The following is a 20,417-nucleotide window of genomic DNA, read 5'->3' as shown; positions in this document are numbered from 1 at the left end:
CAGCTATAGTGTTCAGAGTTTCCACTCTTTTTTTTTTTTTTTTTTTTTTTTTTTTTGGTTTTTGGAGACAGGGTCTCTCTGTGTTAGCCTTGGCTGTCCTGGACTCGCTTTGTAGACCAGGCTGGCCTCAAACTCACAGCGATCCGCCTGCCTCTGCCTCCCGAGTGCTGAGATTAAAGGCATGCGCCACCACGCCCACCCAGCCTTTTTTCCAGTTTTCTTAAGGGAGTCTCTCACCAAACTATACAAGCTCACGGTTTACAAATGTGACTGATTTTCAATCTGTGCACCTCAAGTCCTATGGGGGGAGGCCTCTTAATCAGACTCCATCACGGTAAGGCTGCTTACTCTCCCTGGGCTTCTTCCTGTCCTCAGCCTGTCCCTGCGCACATGGCCCCTTAGCACCAGGAAAGGACTGGGCTTCATTTGTGGGCTTCTGTAGGTAAGACTGACAAGTGCGTGCCAGGCAGTGGTGGTGCACCCCTTTAATCCCAACACTTGAGAGGCAGAGGCAGGCAGATCTCAGAGTTCGAAGCCAGCCTGGTCTACAGAGTGAGTAACAGGACAGCCAGGGCTACACAGAGAAACCCGGTCTTGAAAAACCGGGGGGGAAAAAAACCGAAACAAGAAAGAAAGAGGGAGGAAGGAAGGAAGGAAGGAAAGTGTGAGGCTGACATGGTGTCTCAAGGATAGGGACACAAGCTTCTCTGACAGAGGACCAGGATTTAATTCCCACAGCCACTAGTGGTCTCAGGGAACCTAACACTCTGTTCTGGGCTCTTGAGCACACATATGGTGCACAGACAGATATGTGGTCAAAAAAACCCACACACATAAAATAAACATCAATAAATAAATAAATAAATAATCAAAAACAAAAAAAACAGAACTATTTTTTTAAAGAATGACAAGTATGAAAGCAGGATATCCAAATAATCTATATTTTACATGCTTCACATTGAGTGTTATGAGTGTGACAACATGCTTATGTGTGAGTGTGTAAGAGTGGGAGTACCTGTGTGTAAGAAGAGTGAGAGCGTTTGGGACTATATGTGGGCTGTGTGTATCTGTGTGAATGTGTGCCAGTGTGTGTGTGTTAATGTGGGTGAGTCCGGGTGTGTCTTTGTATGTGTGTGTTAGTATGTTAGTGTGTTTGTGTATGTGTGACTGTGTATGCATTTATGTGTGAGAGTGTGTCTGTGTGGGTGTGCATATTATTGCAGGGGTGATGGTGTGTATGGCTATGTTAGTGGAGAAGGAGAGAGAGAGAGAGAGTGTGTGTGTGTGTGTGTGTGTGTGTGTGTGTGTATCTGTGTGTGTGTTTGAGAGAGAAAGGGGGAGGAAAGGGGTGGGGGGAGAGAGAATGTCAGGGTGTGCTCAGTGGGACAAGGCACTTCTGTAAAGCCAGACAACCTGAATTTGAGTTCCAGGACTGACATGGTAGGAGAACCAACTCTATTTTGTTTTGTTCTGTTGGTTTTGGTTTTTGAGACTGGGTTTCTCTGTGTAGCCTTGGCTGTCCTGGACTCATTTTATAGACCAGCCTGGACTCGAACTCACAGTCATCTGCCTGCCTCTGCCTCCCTGAGTGCTGCGATTACAGGCATGTGCCACCGTGCCCGACTCAGAGAACCAATTCTAGAAAGTTGTTCTCTGAACTCTACACATTCTCAGACATATGCACTAGTGTGTTTACAGTTGGTTTCAGCTTGGAGAATCAAGCTTTGTATAAGTTGCCAGTTACAAGCAGTACTGGCCCCCAATCACTGACTCTATGCCCCGCCTCAGTTTGCCCTGTGGTGTCAGAATTGGCCTTCAACACCTTGCTTTGAAGCTTTCCCAGATACAATCTGTAGTATGTGCCAGACAATTGTTTTTAAATTGGTCTGTCCTGAGAAAGTTCTGCTGTTTCTATTTAGTGCATGCTTACTAGCATTTATGCACATTTTTCTGATCATGTTTTTCTAAACTCAACCTTCCCTGGATCCCTGCTTTGTTTCATGCATGTATAAAGGTACTCTACAACTCAAGTAAGGTTGTCTAAGTGTTGTCCACCCCATTTTTTCAGGTCCTCAGATCCCAGGTCCAGCAGACAAGATCTGCAAAGGTTAGCAAAAGTCAATACTACGCCCCTATGTTGAACTATGTAACCAATGCTCTGCTTGTGTAAGTGCCCACAGCGCACTTGTTTTAAACTATAGACATCATTCATGATTCTAATCCAAAGCACTTTATTGTCCTTTAAAAAGGGAACGTGCAAGGCTGACAGTCATGACCCCTGACCCCAGCCCTGGGCAGACAGTGCCAGAACTCCAGGAGCATCTGTGCACCCTGTGCACACAAACCACCTGAGCCCCAATAATTCAAAGGTTACATGGTTATGCACATTTAAGATATATAGAAAAATAATAATTAGGATTTATACAAATTAGATCTTTACAAAACAACATCACTCACTACAAGAAACACATCTTACATCCAAGCACAAAAATGTGGACATATGCATGTGGAAGTGAAGGTAAGAAAAGACGTTTATTTCAGAACGCCGGGTGGGGGGCATGGGGGGTAAGTTCTCGTTTACCGGTCTTAGTTGGAAGCTGCCATTGCCAGCGGAAGCCCCCAGTCCCTTTCCACTTCTGCCCTGTCCCTCGGGGCCAGGCTCACACAGCTGTGCCTCTCTCCAGGTTCTGCTTGATCTCAGCCGTGTACTTCCCGTAGAACCTCTCAGCTTTCTTGTTGAACTTAGCGTTCCTCTCGTTGATGTAGTCGATGTCAGCATCATCATTGTAAGGCCGTCTTCGGCTGTATTTGTCTCGCTTCTCGATTCTGGAGGAAGAAAGGGAGTCACAAGGTTCCGATCCCCTTCCCCAGATGTCCTCACAGACCCGCCACCTCTGCCTCCCAAGCCCTAGGACCGAAGGTCTTCACCACCTTCCGTTCTAAAGTGCCTTCTTCTCTGATCATAATAAAACACGGACAAAAAGTTCAGGAGAGAATCAGCATTCATAAAAAAAAAAAAAAAAAACCAACAAAAAAAAAGCAGGCGCAGTTCTCATCAGTTGCAGAGGGAGACTAACTGATCAGTAGAACCTCAGAGTAACCCCGAGGTCCAGCAAGCAGACTCTGCTCACAGCACTTCTGACCCCTTCCATGGTAGCCCACACCTGTAATCTGAGCAATCTGGAGGCAGAGGCTGGCGGGCAGCTACCTGTTGGAGACCAGCTTAGCTACAGAATGAGAGCCTGTCTTAAAAACCCAAAAGAAAAGGAATGCTTCTAAATAGCTATGATGCAATGCTATAAGCAAGGACAAAGAAGTGACTTTGGGGTGACAGACCCTAACAGTTCTATCAGTGATAACAAGCATGGTCTGTACAGTCTAAACACATAAATGCACTCCCTGCTATCAGAAATAAATATGGCCATGGACTTGGGAGGCAGAAGCAGGAGTAGCTCTGTGAGTTTGAGGCCAGCCTGGTGAAACTCTACTTCAAAAAAAGAAAAAATTAATTAATTAACATATAATAAATAAATATAGGGGCTGGAAAGATGGCTCAGAGGTTAAGAGCACTGACTGTTCTTCCAGAGGTCCTGAGTTCAATTCCCAGCAACCACATGGTGGCTCACAACCATCTGTAATGAGATCTAATGCCCTCCTACGGCATGCAGGCAGAACACTGTATACATAATAAATAAATCTTTAAAACAAATAAATATGGCCAGATGGACACACACAATCTCAGAACTACTTGAGTTCCAGGCCAGACCCATTTTAAGCAAACAGACACAAAATGCTAACTACTCTGGTTTGGATTGGAAACCTACCCCAGGTCTTGATATTCAAGGCCTGGTCCCCAGCTGACCAGGCTACTAGAAGGCACTGGAACCTTTAAGCAGTAGGGCTTACTGAGAGGAAGTAGGGTCCTAGGGGTGTGCTCTTGAGAAGATATTAGGATCCACCTCTTCTCCCCACCGATCTGCTTCCTAGTCCTCAGGACAACGAGGCCTCCCAGCATACACTTCTGCATGACCCACTGTGCTGCCACACAGACAATGGACTGAGATCTCAAAAATCATGAGCCAAAATAAGTTGTTTGTCTTGGGCCTTTTGCTAACTGCTCGACACTGTAACACTTTGATTCCATCAATACTCCCATTCCACTCCAAACGCTATGCGTTCAACCTGTCCTCACAGCCCAGCTCCAAAACCATCACATCAGGCTTACTGTGCTCAAGTCACAGGAGCGCCCCACAGCCACCCGCTCCCCCTCGTGAAGTACAGGACATCCGGGCTGTGCCCCACACCCGCCCGTTCCCCCTCATGATATACGGGACATCTGGGCTGCTCTACCAGGTACTTACTGCTTTTCCAGGTCTGAAACCATTCTGTCAATTTCCTCTGAGGAAGGCACATGCGTCCCATGGAGAAGACTGTTGGATGTTGGGAAAAAATCTTCTCCACTGACAAGATAGTGAGAAGGATTTCCAGTCAGACACGAGTGCTCCAGTCTAATTTCAAACTACACAACTATTGGTGATGAGAGGCAACATATAAATATACTTATTACATAGCAACAGGAAAGGAAGACAAGAAAAACACAGGCTCACGAAGGGTGAGCCAGGCTGGGTGAGCATGCCTATACGCCAGTCCCAGGCAGGACTCCGTGTCCCAGGCCAGCCTGGCTCACACAGTGACAGCTTTATTCTTCAGATTCATAAACAGTGGCCAGGGTTTGTTAAAGGATTTGTCAAAGGTCACAAAGAGCGGGCAAGAGTGAATATGTGTGCATGGTCGGGGGGAGGCGGAGGGTAGTTAGCGCTTCTAAGGTTATTTCTCTGAATCAAAACAGAAACCTGGATGGGCATGGTGGTACATGTCTTTAATCTCAGCACTTGGGAGACTGAGGCAGGTGGATCTCTAAGTTCGAGGACAGCCAGAGCTACAAAGAGAAACAAACAAAAGGCAACAAGCCAGGAGCCTGCCCACCTGCCACAGCCCCGTACTCATGCAACGTCTCTGCTTTGATATCAGAGCTGTGAGCAACTGTGAGGAAACAGCACTGAGCCCCTTAAGTACAAATGTGTACACCTGGTCCGTCCCGTGGCTGACCTGCCCCGGCACCAAAGCACTCAGCCCCTACAAGAGCTCCTAGCTCTGACCTGCTGTCAGCCAAGGAAAGTCAGGGCCCAAGTGCTGTTCGATGACAACAGGAAAAGTGTTATCAAAAGATAGTCCTGGGGGACTGGAGAGACGGCTAAGTGGTTGAGAGCACTGGCTGCTCTTCCAGAGGACCCAGGTTCAATCCCCAGCACCCACATGGCAGCTCACAACTGTCAACTCCAGTTCCAGGGGATCCAGCTCCCTCACACAGATGTCCATGTACACCAAACGCCAATGTACATAACAATAAATATTAAAAAAAAGTCATTGATAATCCATACCTCACCATTAAATTGAGTTTGGTCAGGCAAGCTGGCAAACACATGTAACCCTAGTCCTGAGGAGACTGAGGCAGGAGGATTGGTGATGAGTTTAAGCACAGACCAAGGCACAAAGTAGAAGTGTCTCAAATAGTTTGTACTAACACACGTGTCTAACAATCTGCTTGCACCACCTCCCCAGAGCGGCCTTGCATTGCAGCCGAGGACTTACTGCTTTTCTCTCTGTCGCTCATAGCTTTCCATGTCAGGCTTGATCTGCTTGGTCAGTCGGTGATACTGCCGTAGCTGGGCAGCAGCATAATCTACACAGATGAGAACCAGAGGGGATCTTTGTCTTTATCTGGACCTTAATGGAAACACTACTGTCCTACATGCACAGGACACTAGCCTAAGCACAGCCTCCACCCTGAACAAGCTAATGAGAAGACTGGCTTTCCCTTGGGGGGGGGGGGTGGCACATTCCTGTGAACCCAGAAGGTTGTGGTAGGAGGACCTGAGTTTGCAGACTGGCCGGGCTACACAGTGAGACTAAAGGACAAGGCAACAACACCTGCTCTCCTTTGCCTCCCAGAATATTCCATGAAGGGAACTCAATGGGCACGAGCTGTCACTAAAGCAGAGGCCGTGCTCCAACAGGCCTACTCGGTACCTGAAAAGCCCAAATCAGGGTTCTTCTTCTTCCTCCTCCTCTCCCAACGCTCCGCATCCTCCGCACTGATCTCCAGCAGCTTCACCTTCTCGTAGTCCTCCCCTCTCGCTGCGCACTCCTGGAAAAGACGGGCAGCGCTACCCACCGGGCCACACAGCACTCGCTTTCATTTTTTGTTTTTTGGGTTTTTTTTTTAGCGTAGGCTAACCTCAAACTCAGAGCAATCCTCCTGCCTCAGCTTCCCAAGTGCTGAAACAACAGGCATGACACACTATGCTTAACTATCTGACCTAGTTTAAATGAAAAAAGATACAAGCCACCACAGCAGTTCAGTGGGTAAGGAGTGCCACGCATGGCCAGCCACCTGAGGTCAGTATCAGGAGGCACGCAGGGGACGCAGAGGACTGGCTCCTAGAAGTTGTCCTCTAACCTTCATTTTTGTGCCCACGCGCATACAAAATAAAAATGTAATAAAATTAAAATCCACAACAGAACCAAGCAGTTGTTAGAACCTGCCTTCAATGCTTTGCAGATGTTAACTCCTAATCCATTCAGGTAACCAGTATAGTCCTTGTCTCATGACAAGAAAAGAAAGGTTCCCTTGGATAACCGCCTCCCCTGCCTCAGTGGAGGGACAGCGGAGGCTTGCTAACCTTTTTCTTCTCTTCCTCCTGCAGCTCCCACTCCAAACGAGCTTTCTTGGCTTCCCAGTTAGCAGGCAGCTTAAGTCTTTTGTCTTCTTCCACAACTTCCTGGTGGTTTAACTTCCGAGCTTCATTCTAAAACCGGAAGACAAAAGGCCACCAGATAAAACAGGAGAAGAACCCGAATAAATACACTGTCTTCTCTGCAGTGACTAAGTGACCTCATTTAATGCTGCAAGCAATAAAAAGCCAGCAAGGGGTTTTAAGCAGAAGAATAGAGTCAGAAGGTGTACCACGGAGCAGGAGATGCTGGGCTCCAGAGCTCTGCTGTTCCAGAGCCCCAGGGCCTTGTACCTGTTCAGGTGGGTGGTCCCCACATAAGACCAGAAAAAAGGCTGGCAAAGTGCCCTCACTGTACCACACCATGATACAGCAGCAATCAAAGACTGTTGTTTTACTTTATTTAAACCTTTTTTATGAATGTGTCTTGTGTGTTTATGTGTAGACGTGCCCTGTAGTTTCTGTGCAGTTCAGAGGTCAGCTCCTAGACCATCAGCTCTCTTCTTCACCCATGTGGGTTCTGAAGATCAAATTTAGGTCCTCAGGCTTAGCACAGGAAGTGATGCCACTCACCAAGCATCTTGCTGGCCTGAAAGAAGGTCTACTTTTAAGCCAGTTTGAGTTTTTAAAAAAAAAAAAAAAAAAAAAAGCCTCAGGGCTGGAGAGATGGCTCAGAGGTTAAGAGCACTGACTGCTCTTCCAGATGACCTGAGTTCAATTCCCAGCCACCACATGGAGGCTTATAACCACTTATGAGATCTGGCGCCCTCTTCTGTGTGTAGGCAGAATACCTCATACATAATTAAAATCTTTTTTAAATGTTTTTTAAAACCTGTTTGAATTTGGAGGGTTTTGCTGCCTCTTTATTTTGAGCCCTTTGATCTTCTCTCCTCCTATGTCAGTATTTTGGAAGGTTAGTCATGAGAGGGGAAAGGAGGGAACACCCATCACAGGAAGACAAACTCACTACTGCGAAAAATTAGCATGTTACGTGTTCTTTTTGAAACCGTGGTCTAATGCACTCCGCCCTAACCTCAATCTCCCGGTGTAGTCAAGGAGAATATGCCATTCCTAGGAGCAGGAATGGCAAGTGCAAGCCACAGAGGGCATCATCCTAAGGAAGGTGTACAGTAGCTGTTCCTTAGGCCACAGGTTGATGACGTTTGCTCCAGGAAGCCAAGCTTCCCAAGCTCCGGGCACACGCTCTGTAAGCATTCGCTCCGTAAGCCAACATTTAAGCATGATAATATATTACGTCGTTAACTTTTTCTGGACAGAGATTGGAGCTTTGCTTAGCAACATGAAGGCTGGTTTTGACTATTTCTTTATTGTGTGTGTATGTGTGTTATATATATGTTCATATGTGTATAAACACACATGTGTGCGTGCATGTGAGGGCTAAGACGGATGCCAGGTGTATCCCATAATCCATCCCACTGGTACACACTGAGGCAAGGTCAGTCCCTTGTCTGGCAGATTAGACAGCTGGCTCCCAGAGCCCGCCTCTGTGCCCAGAGCCTGGGACTAAAGGCGGGCACCACACCTACCTGGCCTTTACGTGGGTTCTGGGTGTCTGAACTCCGGCCTTCAGGCTTTTGCAGCAAGTGCCTGATCCACTTAGCCTAATTTTGATCCCCAGCATCTAGAAAAGTGGTTCTCCACCTGTGGGTCGTGACTCCCAGCAAAGGTCACATATCAGATACCCAACACACCAGATAGTTACTTTATGATTCATAACAGCAGCAAAATTACAGTCATGAAGCAGCAACAAAACAATTTTAATGGTTGGGGTGACCACTGTCCTAAAGGGTCGACACATTAGGAAAGTTGAGAACCACTGTTTACAGTGTAAATTTTCAGAGGTGTGCTGGTTCACTTGTTTGTTTTGCTTTATATTCTTAGAGGCTTGATGATTTTTTTTTTTCAAGACAGGGTTTCTCTGTGTAGCCTTGGCTGTCATGGACTCGCTATGTAGACCAGGCTGGCCTCAAACTCACAGAGATCCGCCTACCTCTGCCTCCCAAGTGCTGGGATTAAAGGCGTGTGCCACCACACCTGGCCTTTTTAAAGGTTTTCTTTATTATGTATACAGTGTTCTCTGCCTGCATGTAACATCTGCAGGCCAAAAAAGGACATTACATTACATTATAGATGGTTGTGAGCCACCATGTGGTTGCTGGGAATTGAACTCAGGACCTCTGAAAGAGCAGCCAGTGAGTCATCTCTCCAGCCCCCAAAGTTTTATATATTTATATATATATATATATACACACACACCCACACACACACACACACACACACACACACACACATACTTCTTTTGAGCTAGCAGGATGGCCCAGTGGGTAAGGGTGATTGTCACACAGCCAGATGACTGTGTAGAACCCACATGACAGAGGGAGAAAGCTGACTCACTCCTGTTGTCTTCTCTCATCTATACCCACTCCATGATATTTGAGCGCATACATACAAAACCACAAAATAACCAACGAAAAAAGTGTTTTTTCTTTCTGTGTACACAGGCCTCAGCCTACTGCATAGGTCGGTAGACAACTTTGTGAAGTTGGTTTTCTCCTTCCTCTTTTACCTAAGCTCCAGGGATCAAACTCAGGCGGCCAGGCTTATACAACAAGGGCCTCCTCCTACCATTGAGTCATCTCACCAACCCAAGGGCTACTTTATTAGAGTTCAAGAGAAAAAAAAAAACAAGTCAAGCAAGCTGTAAATCTTGGCGAGTGCCGGGAGAAGAGAGATGCTAAGAGGAAGATACAGCCATGCCTTTTGAATTACTTTCCAAATAAGCAAAGAGGGTCACCAAAGAGGCCAGGTGGGCAATCAGTCGCACGAGGAAGTGAATGGGAGCTCTCTTCAGAGAAAGGATGATAATATCCCGAGTGTCCGCGCAGCCATGCTTAGGATTTGAGTGGGTATCAGTACAGGAGTTGGAAAATAAGTTATACTTTTTCGGAAAAGAGGGCAAGTGTGTGCTGGATGTTTTTAAGGTGAGGAAGGTCTTACTGAGAAGTTTCCTTCTATTTCTAACTAAATATTTCCCCTAGATGAAAATGCGTGGACCAGACCTAACCTACACTCCACTCATGGAGGTTGGGACGGGGTGGAGCGAGCGGGTGTGGCTTTTGACGGGTGTCAAAGAGATCTCAACCTGAGTCCAGACCCACCAGCGGAGCTCCTCCGGTCCTGAGGACGGCCTAGCATCCTCCTCCAGCCCGCGCCCGCCCTGGCCCCGCCACTCACCCGCTTCAGATGCAGCTCACGGAACTTGCGCAGTCTCTGCTCGCGCTTCTGCGCCGCCAGCTCCTCCGCCGCCGAGGTCTTGTCTTCCGCGCCGTCCACGGGCACCTGGGATCACACCCGCCTTCAGGCTCGGCGTCCAACCACGGCCACAGCCCGAGCCTCAGCCCGACACCCCGGCATCCCCGCAAGCCGCGCCGGATTCGCCACATGTCTCGCCCCGGCGTCTTCCCGACAAAACCCTGACCGAGGCCGGGGATACTCACCACAACTTCGGTCGTAGCCGCCATTACAGCCTTTTCTCTACTTCCGGCAACAACACTGAGCACTTCCGGCGGCCTCTAGTCCGCCCCCGCGAGCCCCGCCTCTTCCGTATGACGTCAGATTCTTCGGACGGGTCCCGCTCCTTTTGGGCGAGCCCTTGATGCCAAATGTAATCCTGCGCAGGCGCAGATTACGCAAGACCAGGGTAGGCCCGACCCGGGTGAGGAATGCGTCACCTAGAACGAAGATCCCGGAAGGAGCCTGCCTGGGCATCACTTTACCTTGGTCACCAGCCCTGAAGCAGCTTTCCTCATGTAGGCTATGAGTGCCATCTTCATAAAGTCCCTTCCACAGAGCAGATAATTTTTTGATGTCACTGACCTCAGGAGAGCACGGCTGGCTCAATATTGCTCACTCTCGTATGATAGTAACTACTAAAGTCTCTAAGATAACGCAGGGATACAACAGGGATATATGAAGCATGGTCCTTTTTGGTTTTGTTTTTTGTGAGACAGGGTTTCCTCTGTATAGCCCTGGCTGTTCTGAAACTCACTTTGCAAACCAGGTTGGCCTCAAACTCACAGCGATCCGTCTGCCTCCGCCAGAGTAAGGACTACTGTGGCCGAGAATTCTAGATCACTGTATATTCAAATTTTTCTGAGATAAAATTTCTCTTCAAGGGTGCTCTGTGAATGCAGGGGATAGGAGTAGTCTTACTTGCCAAGAGCTACCCTGCTAAGGGAGTTTACCAGGCATGTGGGCTGTCTAGGAGGTGATCTGGTATTTGCAAGGTTTTGTACCATGATGCAACCCCAAACTGCTTCCAGCCTCTGACATGCTGTCAGGAGCCGTTGATTTGGGAAAGTTCAGCAGGCATGAGAGATCTCTGGAGGTGATCCAGTATTTGTAAGGTCTGTATCGTGATGTACCCCAGAATTGCTTCCAACCTCTGACTACCCTGTCAACTGTGCATTGCTGCATCTCTCTAAAATCTGGCATTAGAGCCGGGCGTGGTGGCACATGCCTTTAATCCCAGCACCCAGGGTGGCAGAGGCAGGTAAATCGCTCTGAGTCTAGGGCCAGCTTGGTCTACAAAGTGAGTCCAGGACAGCCAGGACTACATTCATGGCCAGCCAGGTATACAAAGCGGGTCCAGGACAGCCAAGATTACACAGAAAAACTCTGTCTCAAATAACAAAAAGAAAAAACATCTGAAGCTGGGCATGGTGGCGCACGCCTTTAATCCCAGCACTCGGGAGGCAGAGGCAGGCGGATCGCTGTGAGTTCGAGGCCAGCTTGGTCTACAAAGTGAGTCCAGGATGGCCAAGGCTACACAGAGAACCCCTGTCTCGAAAAAAAACAAAAGAAAAAAAGAAGAAAAAAATGCTTAGATTTAAAACATGTAACCTGTTGTATTTTAGAATTCATCTGTTTTCCTAATTAATTGCCTTTGACTATGAAGTAATACCCTTTTCTCAGAAGTGTAAGTATGGTCATCTACAACAAACGGTGTAGAGATTGGGAAACCTGACTTCAGTTGAAGTCAAGATGCCTAATTTCATCCATCTTTCCCCTTGAATGTATGTGAGTGGTTTATTTTTTATCTCTTATTTCCCTGTAGATTCACAAATAAGTTAGCAGACTTACAGCCATAGCCTTCTACAGCCAATAAGCCCGAGTTTACATTGGCTTATTGGAGATCTCCGCAAGGACTTCCTTTTACAACCCCTGTGCGGCCTCTAGCCAGAAGCCGCTTTTACAGCCTCAGCCATAAGAAAATTGTGGTCAGCACCCGCCACTGCAGTACAGCCAGTCCCTAGAGAAGAAACCCTGGGCTCCCTTTCCTCTTTCTTCTTTCAGTCCTGATCAGCTGCCTGAGCCATCAGCTCTGGCTACCCAAGAGATAAAGCGAACTGGAAGGGCACCCACATCCAGCCAGCACCAAAGACCCTACCCAGGACAGCCAGGGATTTGCACTCAAAAAAGAAAATTTTAAAAATAAACAAAAGGTCCTGAGCCGGACATGGTGGTGCATGCCTTTAATCCCAGCACTTGGGAGGCAGAGGCAGGAGGATTGCTATGAGTTCAAGGCAAGAGAGTCCTGGACAGGCAAGGTTCCACAGAAACCCTGTGCAGAAAAACCGAAAGAAAAAAAGTCCTGCCTCAAACTGTTTTTTTGGTGAGGAGTGGATGGGAGGGAGGGGCAGATATTGTCCTTCAACAATCCTCTTGCCATCAGAAGTATTGATTATAGGTAGCTCCATGTTAAAGATGCTGGGTTAAGAAATTCAGGGTATATAGTATGCTAAACAAGTATTCTACCAACTGAACTAGACGCCCAGCACACTACTCATATTTTGACAGCTGCTAGACGCACTACCTTTTTGTTTTTAAAAAGTTTATTATGTATACAGTGTTCTGCCTGCATCTGCACCTGCAGGCCAGACCTGCAGGTAGTTGTGAGCCAGTCAGTGCTCTTAACAGCTGAGCCATCTCTCCAGCCCCCTACTAATTGACTTGTAATGACAGGGCATTTAGTGTTTAGACTGGCTGTTTTTGGAAAATGCAGATAAAACATACAGCATGCCTTTATTACAAAGGTATTTGAGGAGTGAAACAGTACTTGTTCACCATTTCCTGGCAAAGTTCAGAAAACCTTTTGTCTACCATTTAAGAAATGTGTTTGTTATTCAGTGACCTCCCAACACAGCAGAGCTTAGTGCAGGCTAAAGGCCTCTTGTCTAAAGAACCAACCCTTAGTAGGTTGCAACTACTTTTATCTCTGAAAAGGGGCAGATGGAAGCTTCCAGTCTCAGGAAAACAAACCCAGTCAAATGTGGTCCTGAACCTCACCTTTGTAAATTTATTAAGTTATTGGCAAACTCTCAAATAAGGTAAATGGAACTTTGAACATGCAGCCAAGTTGAACCTAACTGCGCAAAATGAGAATCATTGGATAGTGCCAAGGGGAGGGGTTGTTTGTTTTTCAAGACAGGGTTTCACTGTGTAGCTTTGACCTTCCTAGACTTTGTAGGCCAGGCTGGCCTTGAACTCACATCGGATCCACATGCCTCTGCCTCTCAAGTGTGCGCCACCACACACGGGTCTCACCATCCTGGAACTTGCTATGCAGAGAATGCTGGCCTTGAACCCCAATATCTACTTGGGCCTGTCCCTGCCCTTGAGTGCTGAAATTAAAAGCCTAAACTACCATTGTCAATTAGCGTAGTCTTTTTGTTTTGTTTTTCAAGATAAGGTCTGTGTAGCCCTGGCTATTCTGGACTCACTTTCTAGACCAGGCTGGCCTCAAAAGCACAGCAATCCGCCTGCCTCTGCCTCCCGAGTGCTGGGCATGGCTAATGTAGTCTTTTTTAAATCTTCAGCCCCAGGAAGGAGGTCTTTCACACTCTCATATTAATAGAATCTCTACTGCTCTCATGTTATACTTAAGAACATACAGCACTCAGGAGGCAGAGAAAGGCAGATTTCTGTGAGTTTGAGGCCAGCTAATTTACAAAGTGAGCCGGACAGTAAGGGACCCACATCTACACACACACACACCCGGACAGTAAGGAGGACGGACGGACGGGGACGGACACAGACACACGGACACACACGCACACACCAGCCTCCCCAATCTACAACAGTCATTATATGAATTGATAAATGTTTTCAGGAAGGCTTCTTCCTCAGATGTAGACCCACTCAATATTCATAAAATCAAGACAAATAATATAAAGTTTATTAACAAATATACAAAACCCGCAGTATACAACTATATCTTACAAAATTCACCTTTGCATATGAGATGCTGTACAATACTTACAGGTATATACAAGACTCCACCTGTATGCAATTCTCTGGGTCATCTGGGTTCTCATGTCTTCAAGAGAAAGCTCAACAGTGACCATGTCACCATTAAGCATCTTTCTGTAAAGGATTTTAATCACAACATTTACTTCTGTGATTATTGAAGCAGATGAGCTCGTGCTAGACACAGAAAACTCTCAATAAAGTGCAATTTTAGGCAACCCCAGCCCTTAGTTTTCCTTTAGACAGGTATCCACAGTCCATAAGGACTTTTTTTCTTATCTATTTTTGGTGATCCTGACGGTGTCTCTTCAGCAGCAGCTTTAGATGTTTTCTGCAGTGGCTTTGCTACAGAATTCTGTAAGACAATAAATCAAAGTCAACTTCCCACAAAGTTTACCCACACAGCCTACATAATAGATTATAACACCACAGACCCAATTTGCAAGAATAATGTTTGCGTTCACTTACATTAGAGCTGAAGACTATATTTCTTTGTATGGAAGACTTTTCACTGGGATTTTTAGTTCCATTTTCAGTCTGCTTTTCTGAAAGCTAGAAAGGAAAAAAATTTAAACATAGCCTTAGTTTTTGGATATTGCATTAAAAAAAAAAACAGCTCAGTTGTACACAGATGTAGCTGTAGATACATAAACCAAATTCCATCTATTGTCACAGTTAAGAAGCTGTTGTTTCCTAAGATTGACTTAAAAGTAGACAAGTTCCCCATGAATATCTGGTTCCTGTTGTGGATACAACTCTTTCGAGTTAAATACAATAGAAAAACGCTGTGTCTAAAAAAACCGGAGGCAATAGCAGGGGGCACCTCAATCATCAAGGAGCCGCTCTTAAGTACTTGCCTGAGCAAATACCAGGCAGCCCCAGGCCTCAGCAATAGATGGACAAAGATCTCATTGTACTGTCATCAATTTTCCCCCTTTTGGAGACAGGGTTGTTCTGTGTATCCTCTGGCTATTCTGGAATTCTTTATAGAGCAGGTTGGCCTTGAACTCAGAGATTCACCTGCCTCTGTCTCCCAAGTACTAGGATTAATAGCATGTGCCACCACCGCCTGGCATTTTCATGAACTTTTATCTTAAATTTCTACAAGCAATTTGAGACCAGATCTCTTGTATCTAACCCTTGGCCGTCCAAGGAAGACCTTGAACAATCCTGCCTCCCAAATGCTGGGATCACCAGGTGTGGGGCACTAAACCCAGTTTACATGGTACTGGGAAGTAACCACAGGAACTGTGCACCCTAGACAGTCTCTCTACCAACTGAGCTCCATCCCCAGCCCAGTGATTGATTTTAAGATCCAGGTTTCACATTTATTAATTTGGAAGTACAGTGCAATGTGCCAATGCACAACCTTTGTAGTTCTGGAGAATTGTAATAAACTTATCTGCCAAGTGAAGCAGGCCTCTTCTTCTGTAATCTCTCAAAACATCTGGAATATATTGCATATATTATGAGAGGGACATCTAGATCACAGATGCCCCAACATCACAGTGCATCTAGGCTGAATTGTCAAACTGCCTTACACAAATAGTCCCTAGCCCAAAACTAGCATGCACACGGACTACTTTCAACAAAGGCTAAGCTTTAGTCTGTGAACATAAACTGACACTTTCAACCCATGATCAAATTACCAACAGATTTTCTTCATCAGTCTGGAGACCACATTCATGATTTCTATAAGACAGAAATAAAGCAGATAAACTATACTGTATGCTTAGCATAGATTTTTGGAATATAATGCTGTAAGTGAAAGCTACTGAGAAAACACTCCAGTCTCTAAAGACAGAGTAAGAAAAAGACAAATCATTATCAATAATATACTCAGTGCTTTTACTGTTACAGAAAAAAAACCAAATGAAGTGTCAAAATGAAAGCCAAGTTCATCATCTCCCAGCTGTATTGAGATTGTCTAGTATTTGTCAGATTAAGGTCAGTTTTGTTCTGGGCAAATGATGTAAGACATCCCAGGAGGGCTGTCTACAGTAAACTAACAAAAGGGTAAAGAGATCTGTAGCAAGAACATGCTGAAGGTACTTACCTCCACCTTTGCACCACTGCTTAAAACAGCTGTTTCCTTGGCCACACTTCGGAGACTCGCAGGCAAGTCAAAGTTGGCTGTTCCTAGAGCTTTTGCTGCATTGGCCTTTGCTATTTCTAGCAGCTCCATGCGATCTGAGGGCATTAAGACATTCATTATCCTCTAACTTTCCTTAAGGGTTAAACTAAGTAACTTCCAAAACAATATTTTCCTTTTCTTATGTAAAGCATTTATGGAAAACAAAAACCCCAATTTTATGTTGAGGGGGAAAAAAAGCAACTTTCCCAAATCCAACAAAATAGTTTCGTTCTGACAAACAGCACTATTTTGCCTTTTTCTCAAGCATTTAAACTAGGAGGTTGGATAACTTTATGTTAGCCCAATTGTCTCTACGACTAAACTAATTTATTTAATTCTTTTGGTTTTCTTGAGACAGTGTTTCTCTGTAGAAAATAGCTCTGGCTGTCCTGGAATTCTCTGAAGACCAAGCTGGCCTAGAACTCAGATATCTGCCTGCCTCTGCGCCACCACGCCTGGCTAATGACTAAACTAATCTTACCATGTCACTTGATAGAAAAACTATGCAAAGCCCAATTTTTTCCAGTAAATTATCTGGAAAAACTATCTCGAGTTTTCCCCACCTTAAACTAAGTCACTAACACATTTTAAAGACTGTACTAAAAACTGCCAGCAAAGTCATTAATTGGTTACTGTACCATCATATCGGGCTTGGACTTTATTTTTATTTTTTATTTTTCATTGGTTTTTCGAGGCAGGGTTTCTCTGTGTGTAGCCTTGGCTGTCCTGGGCTCCCTTTGTAGATCACCAGGTTTCTATACCAAAATAAACATGCAGGAAGATCCCCTGGGAGCCGGGCAGTCCACCTCCCATCTTAAGATGTCCCGGGTTTGCCGGGCAGTGGTTGTGCACACCTTTAATCCCAGTACTTGGTAGGCAAAGACAGGCAGAGTTGGAGGCCAGCCTGGTTTACAGAGCGAGTTCCAGGAGAGCCATGGCCACAGAAACACAACAAAACAAAAACGTCCGGGGTCTAATCTTAAAATAAACTGCTAAACTGGGCGTGGTGGCGCACGCCTTTAATCCCAGCACTAGGGAGGCAGAGGCAGGCGGATCGCTGTGAGTTCGAGGCCAGCCTGGTCTACAAAGTGAGTCCAGGATGGCTACACAGAGAAACCCTGTCTTGAAAAACAAACAAACAAACAAACAAAAGATAAACTGCTAAACCATCTAACACCGCGATGTGGATGAAATGCAGGGAGGGGAGTGGAGGTGGCTCGGCAGAACCGTCCTGAGTTCTATCCCACCCTCCGCCCCGCCCCCGGAACCCCAAGACCACGGGCAGCAGTGACACCAAGACTCACCTTTCTCACTTAAGCGAAACGGTGTTCTGCTCCTGCTGCGCGACCTGCTTCTGGATCTTTCCCTCCACCTGGGGCGATCCTCCGGGTACACGGTGCGGCCGAAGCCGTAGTAGCGCCGCCCACGCGTGATCGCGTAGCTCGACCTCCTGTGATGAGACCTCCCACGGGAGCGCGACCTGCTCCGGGACCGGTAGGGCGACGGCGACTGGTAGTACCTCCGCGGGCGCCCGTAGTAGCTGTCTCGGCGGTAGCGGCGGCCGCGGGAGCGCGAGCGGCTGCGTGAGTACGACCGCGAGTAGCGCCTGTACTTGCGCTGGTGGCGCCTGCGGGACCGGGACCGGGACCGACTGCTCCGCCGTGGCCTGCTACGGCTGCGCGTTGACGAGCGGCTGGAGCTGCGGGGCGAAGATCGGCTGCGGGAGCGCGACGACAGGCGGCTGGAGCGGCCCGAGGCGGACGGCGAGGCTTTCTCCTGCGGAGAGCCGGGCCACATGTCGTTCACGTACTTGGAGACGGCGGCCGAGGACATGACTTCCTTCCTGGAACCGGGCTCCTTCCGCAAACGCAACGGCGTCTAGGAACGAGGGCAAGGGTCAATGCCGGAGGGGCGAAATGCGCATGCGCGTAAAATACCCCTTCTCCTCGACCACTCGCGACAGCGCCACCCCTCCTCCTCCTCACCTCAAACTGATGACGCGCTCACGGAGGCCAAGAGAAAAGCTTAGCGGACACTCTCCTCTCAGATCACAGACCGAAAGCGGCGGGGGGCAGTTCCACTCTCTAAACCCACTTAGCACAGGAACCTCCTTCACCGAAGTCCGGACGCGAACTGAACCCGGCGGCGACGTCACTGTCGAAAATACTAGAAACCGGCGGGGAGCATGCGCACATCCATCCGCGCGGCGGGGCGGGCTCTCCTCTCGTCCAATCGCCACGCGACGTTGACTCCAAGGGCGACGCCTTTCAAGACACGCATGCGCATAGAGGCCACCAAGCCACCCGCCTTAACTCCCCCTCACCCCACCCCCTCCCCGGCCTTTTACATCCGGGTACTTTGAGGATTTGTTGATTTCATTGTTTTTTTGTTTATGGGGTCGTTAGTTGTTGGCTCCGGGTTTTTGAGACAGGAACTAGCTGTGTAGTTCAGTAAGGTCTCGAATTTGTGGCAATCCTCCTGTCTCTACCTGCCCAGTACTTTCATTACAGGCCTGCGTAACCACGCCCAAATTTGTTTCCCTTTGTGTTTTTTTTGTTTGATTGTTTGTTTGCTTCACCTTACTGGTGAAGGCGGGGAAAGGCGGGATCGCAGATAATTTAGGGGGCTCAACAGCTAGATCAAGGTCGCTGAGGAAACTGCGACCTGCCCAGCGCTGGCCGCTGGCTCTTCGCGTAGCCTCCTGCAGTGGAGTTTTTAGGAGGAGGCTTCACAGGGCCCCGGAAATACAGTTTAAATGTATAAAGGCTGCTTTAACTTCCTTGCTTGAGCTAATAAACGTAATTAAGGTCGAGATAGGCGTTCCAACGACCACAGTTGACCTTTGAGGAGTAAGAAGGATGGCTGACAGGTCTATTCCTTACACATACTCTGTGTGTGTGTGTGTGAGAGAGAGAGAGAGAGAAACTGCAGTATGTGCATACAGGAGGCCACGGAAGTCAGGAGTCAGATCACCTGCAACTGGCGTCACAGGCCTGTGGACCACCAAGCTTGTGTGTTTGGGATTTCGGGGGGAGGGGGGTGTGCTCAGTAACACGTCAAGTGCTTTTAATAGCCACTTTCCTATCCTAATAGGTCTGTTCTGAGAAAAGCTTGATTACCACAGGACATGCTAACTTATTTCCAAAGCACATTACAAACATTCGTTGTCATAAACTGTAACAGTGACCTTGAAAATTGTGGGAAAATCAGCACTACTGGATGAACTACCTATTTCAGCATGGTGGGTTAATGTCTTTCAAAACTAAGCAGAGTTTTGAGGCTGTAAGAAATAAGGACTCCTCCCTTGTTTGTGTTTCCTTTCCCACTTCCTCAATATACAGAGAAGCTGAAGAAATAACCTTATGGGGGGGAGCGGCTGGAGAGCTGGCTCAGCGGTTAAGAGAAATGATTGCTCTTCCAGAGGTCATGAGTTCAATTCCCAGCAGCCACATGGTGGCTCATAAACATCAATAATGTGATCCAATGCCCTCCTCTGGTCTGCAGGTATACATGCAGGCAGGGCACTGTATACATAATAAATAAATCTTAAAAAGAAGAAAAAAAGCCGGGCATGGTGGCGCACGCCTTTAATCCTAGCACTTGAGAGGCAGAGGCGGGCAGATCGCTGTGAGTTCAAGGCCAGCCTGGTCTACAAAGTGAGTCCAGGACAGCCAAGGCTACACAGAGAAACCCTGTCTCAAAAAACCAAAAAAAAAAAAAAAAAAAGAAGAACAAGAAGAAGAAAAAACCTTATGGGGGCCAGCAAGATGGCTCAGCAGTAAAAATTATTTGGGCTGCTGGGCGTAGTGGCACATGCCTTTAATCCCAGCACTTGGGAGGCAGAGGCAGGTGGATCGCTGTAAATTAAAGGGGGGAAGGAAAGGAGGATACCGGTTTGTAGAATAAAAGGTAGATTATTAAATCTACTAACTTCAAAAATCCTACATTGGTATTGTAGATTGATGAAAATTTAAGACTTTTGATTGATGGAAATTTAAGACTTCAACTTTTGCTTCACATTGATAAGAACTTAAATTGTATATTGTCATTCATTTTTGCCTTATGTATTGTATGTTATATGTTGACAAAATATTATGTATTGTATGTTAGAAACTTAAGTTCATTTTGTTCAATGTTTATTTAATGTATTATTCATGTAC

General features: G+C 46.8%; 2 protein-coding genes across 2 annotated transcripts; both read right to left on the bottom strand.

The window, feature by feature from the left end:
- Positions 1-2,190: 2,190 nt before the first annotated feature.
- Positions 2,191-10,436, bottom strand: Syf2 (SYF2 pre-mRNA splicing factor). Its single transcript, XM_051171143.1, has 7 exons — positions 10,313-10,436; positions 10,050-10,154; positions 6,744-6,869; positions 6,091-6,208; positions 5,653-5,743; positions 4,362-4,460; positions 2,191-2,826 (listed from the first exon to the last, which is right to left on the bottom strand). The coding sequence occupies exons 1-7, from the start codon at positions 10,334-10,336 to the stop codon at positions 2,661-2,663; spliced, it is 729 nt and encodes a 242-aa protein (XP_051027100.1). The 5' UTR covers positions 10,337-10,436; the 3' UTR covers positions 2,191-2,660.
- A 3,594-nt stretch (positions 10,437-14,030) lies between these two features.
- Positions 14,031-18,319, bottom strand: Rsrp1 (arginine and serine rich protein 1). Its single transcript, XM_051171141.1, has 5 exons — positions 18,243-18,319; positions 17,562-18,135; positions 16,180-16,313; positions 14,592-14,675; positions 14,031-14,478 (listed from the first exon to the last, which is right to left on the bottom strand). The coding sequence occupies exons 2-5, from the start codon at positions 18,088-18,090 to the stop codon at positions 14,362-14,364; spliced, it is 864 nt and encodes a 287-aa protein (XP_051027098.1). The 5' UTR covers positions 18,091-18,135; positions 18,243-18,319; the 3' UTR covers positions 14,031-14,361.
- Between the last annotated feature and the right edge of the window lie 2,098 nt (positions 18,320-20,417).

This window comes from Acomys russatus, chromosome 29, assembly GCF_903995435.1.
Source record: "Acomys russatus chromosome 29, mAcoRus1.1, whole genome shotgun sequence".
Classification (NCBI taxonomy): domain Eukaryota; kingdom Metazoa; phylum Chordata; class Mammalia; order Rodentia; family Muridae; genus Acomys; species Acomys russatus.
The sequence above is the reverse complement of the archived record's forward strand: the minus strand, read 5'-3'. Positions and strand labels throughout refer to the sequence as shown.

Excerpts from the sequence above, each read along its gene's own strand:
- Rsrp1 (XM_051171141.1), bottom strand. The coding sequence starts at position 18,090 with ATGTCCTCGGCCGCCGTCTCCAAGTACGTGAACGACATGTGGCCCGGC. Across the intron at positions 14,676-16,179 it reads GCAGTGGTGCAAAGGTGGAG|CTTTCAGAAAAGCAGACTGA; the intron begins GTAAGTACCTTC and ends TTTCCTTTCTAG. Across the intron at positions 14,479-14,591 it reads ATATAGTCTTCAGCTCTAAT|AATTCTGTAGCAAAGCCACT; the intron begins GTAAGTGAACGC and ends ATTGTCTTACAG.
- Syf2 (XM_051171143.1), bottom strand. The coding sequence starts at position 10,336 with ATGGCGGCTACGACCGAAGTTGTG. Across the intron at positions 10,155-10,312 it reads CGGCTACGACCGAAGTTGTG|GTGCCCGTGGACGGCGCGGA; the intron begins GTGAGTATCCCC and ends GTGTGATCCCAG. Across the intron at positions 2,827-4,361 it reads GTTTCAGACCTGGAAAAGCA|AATCGAGAAGCGAGACAAAT; the intron begins GTAAGTACCTGG and ends TTCTTCCTCCAG.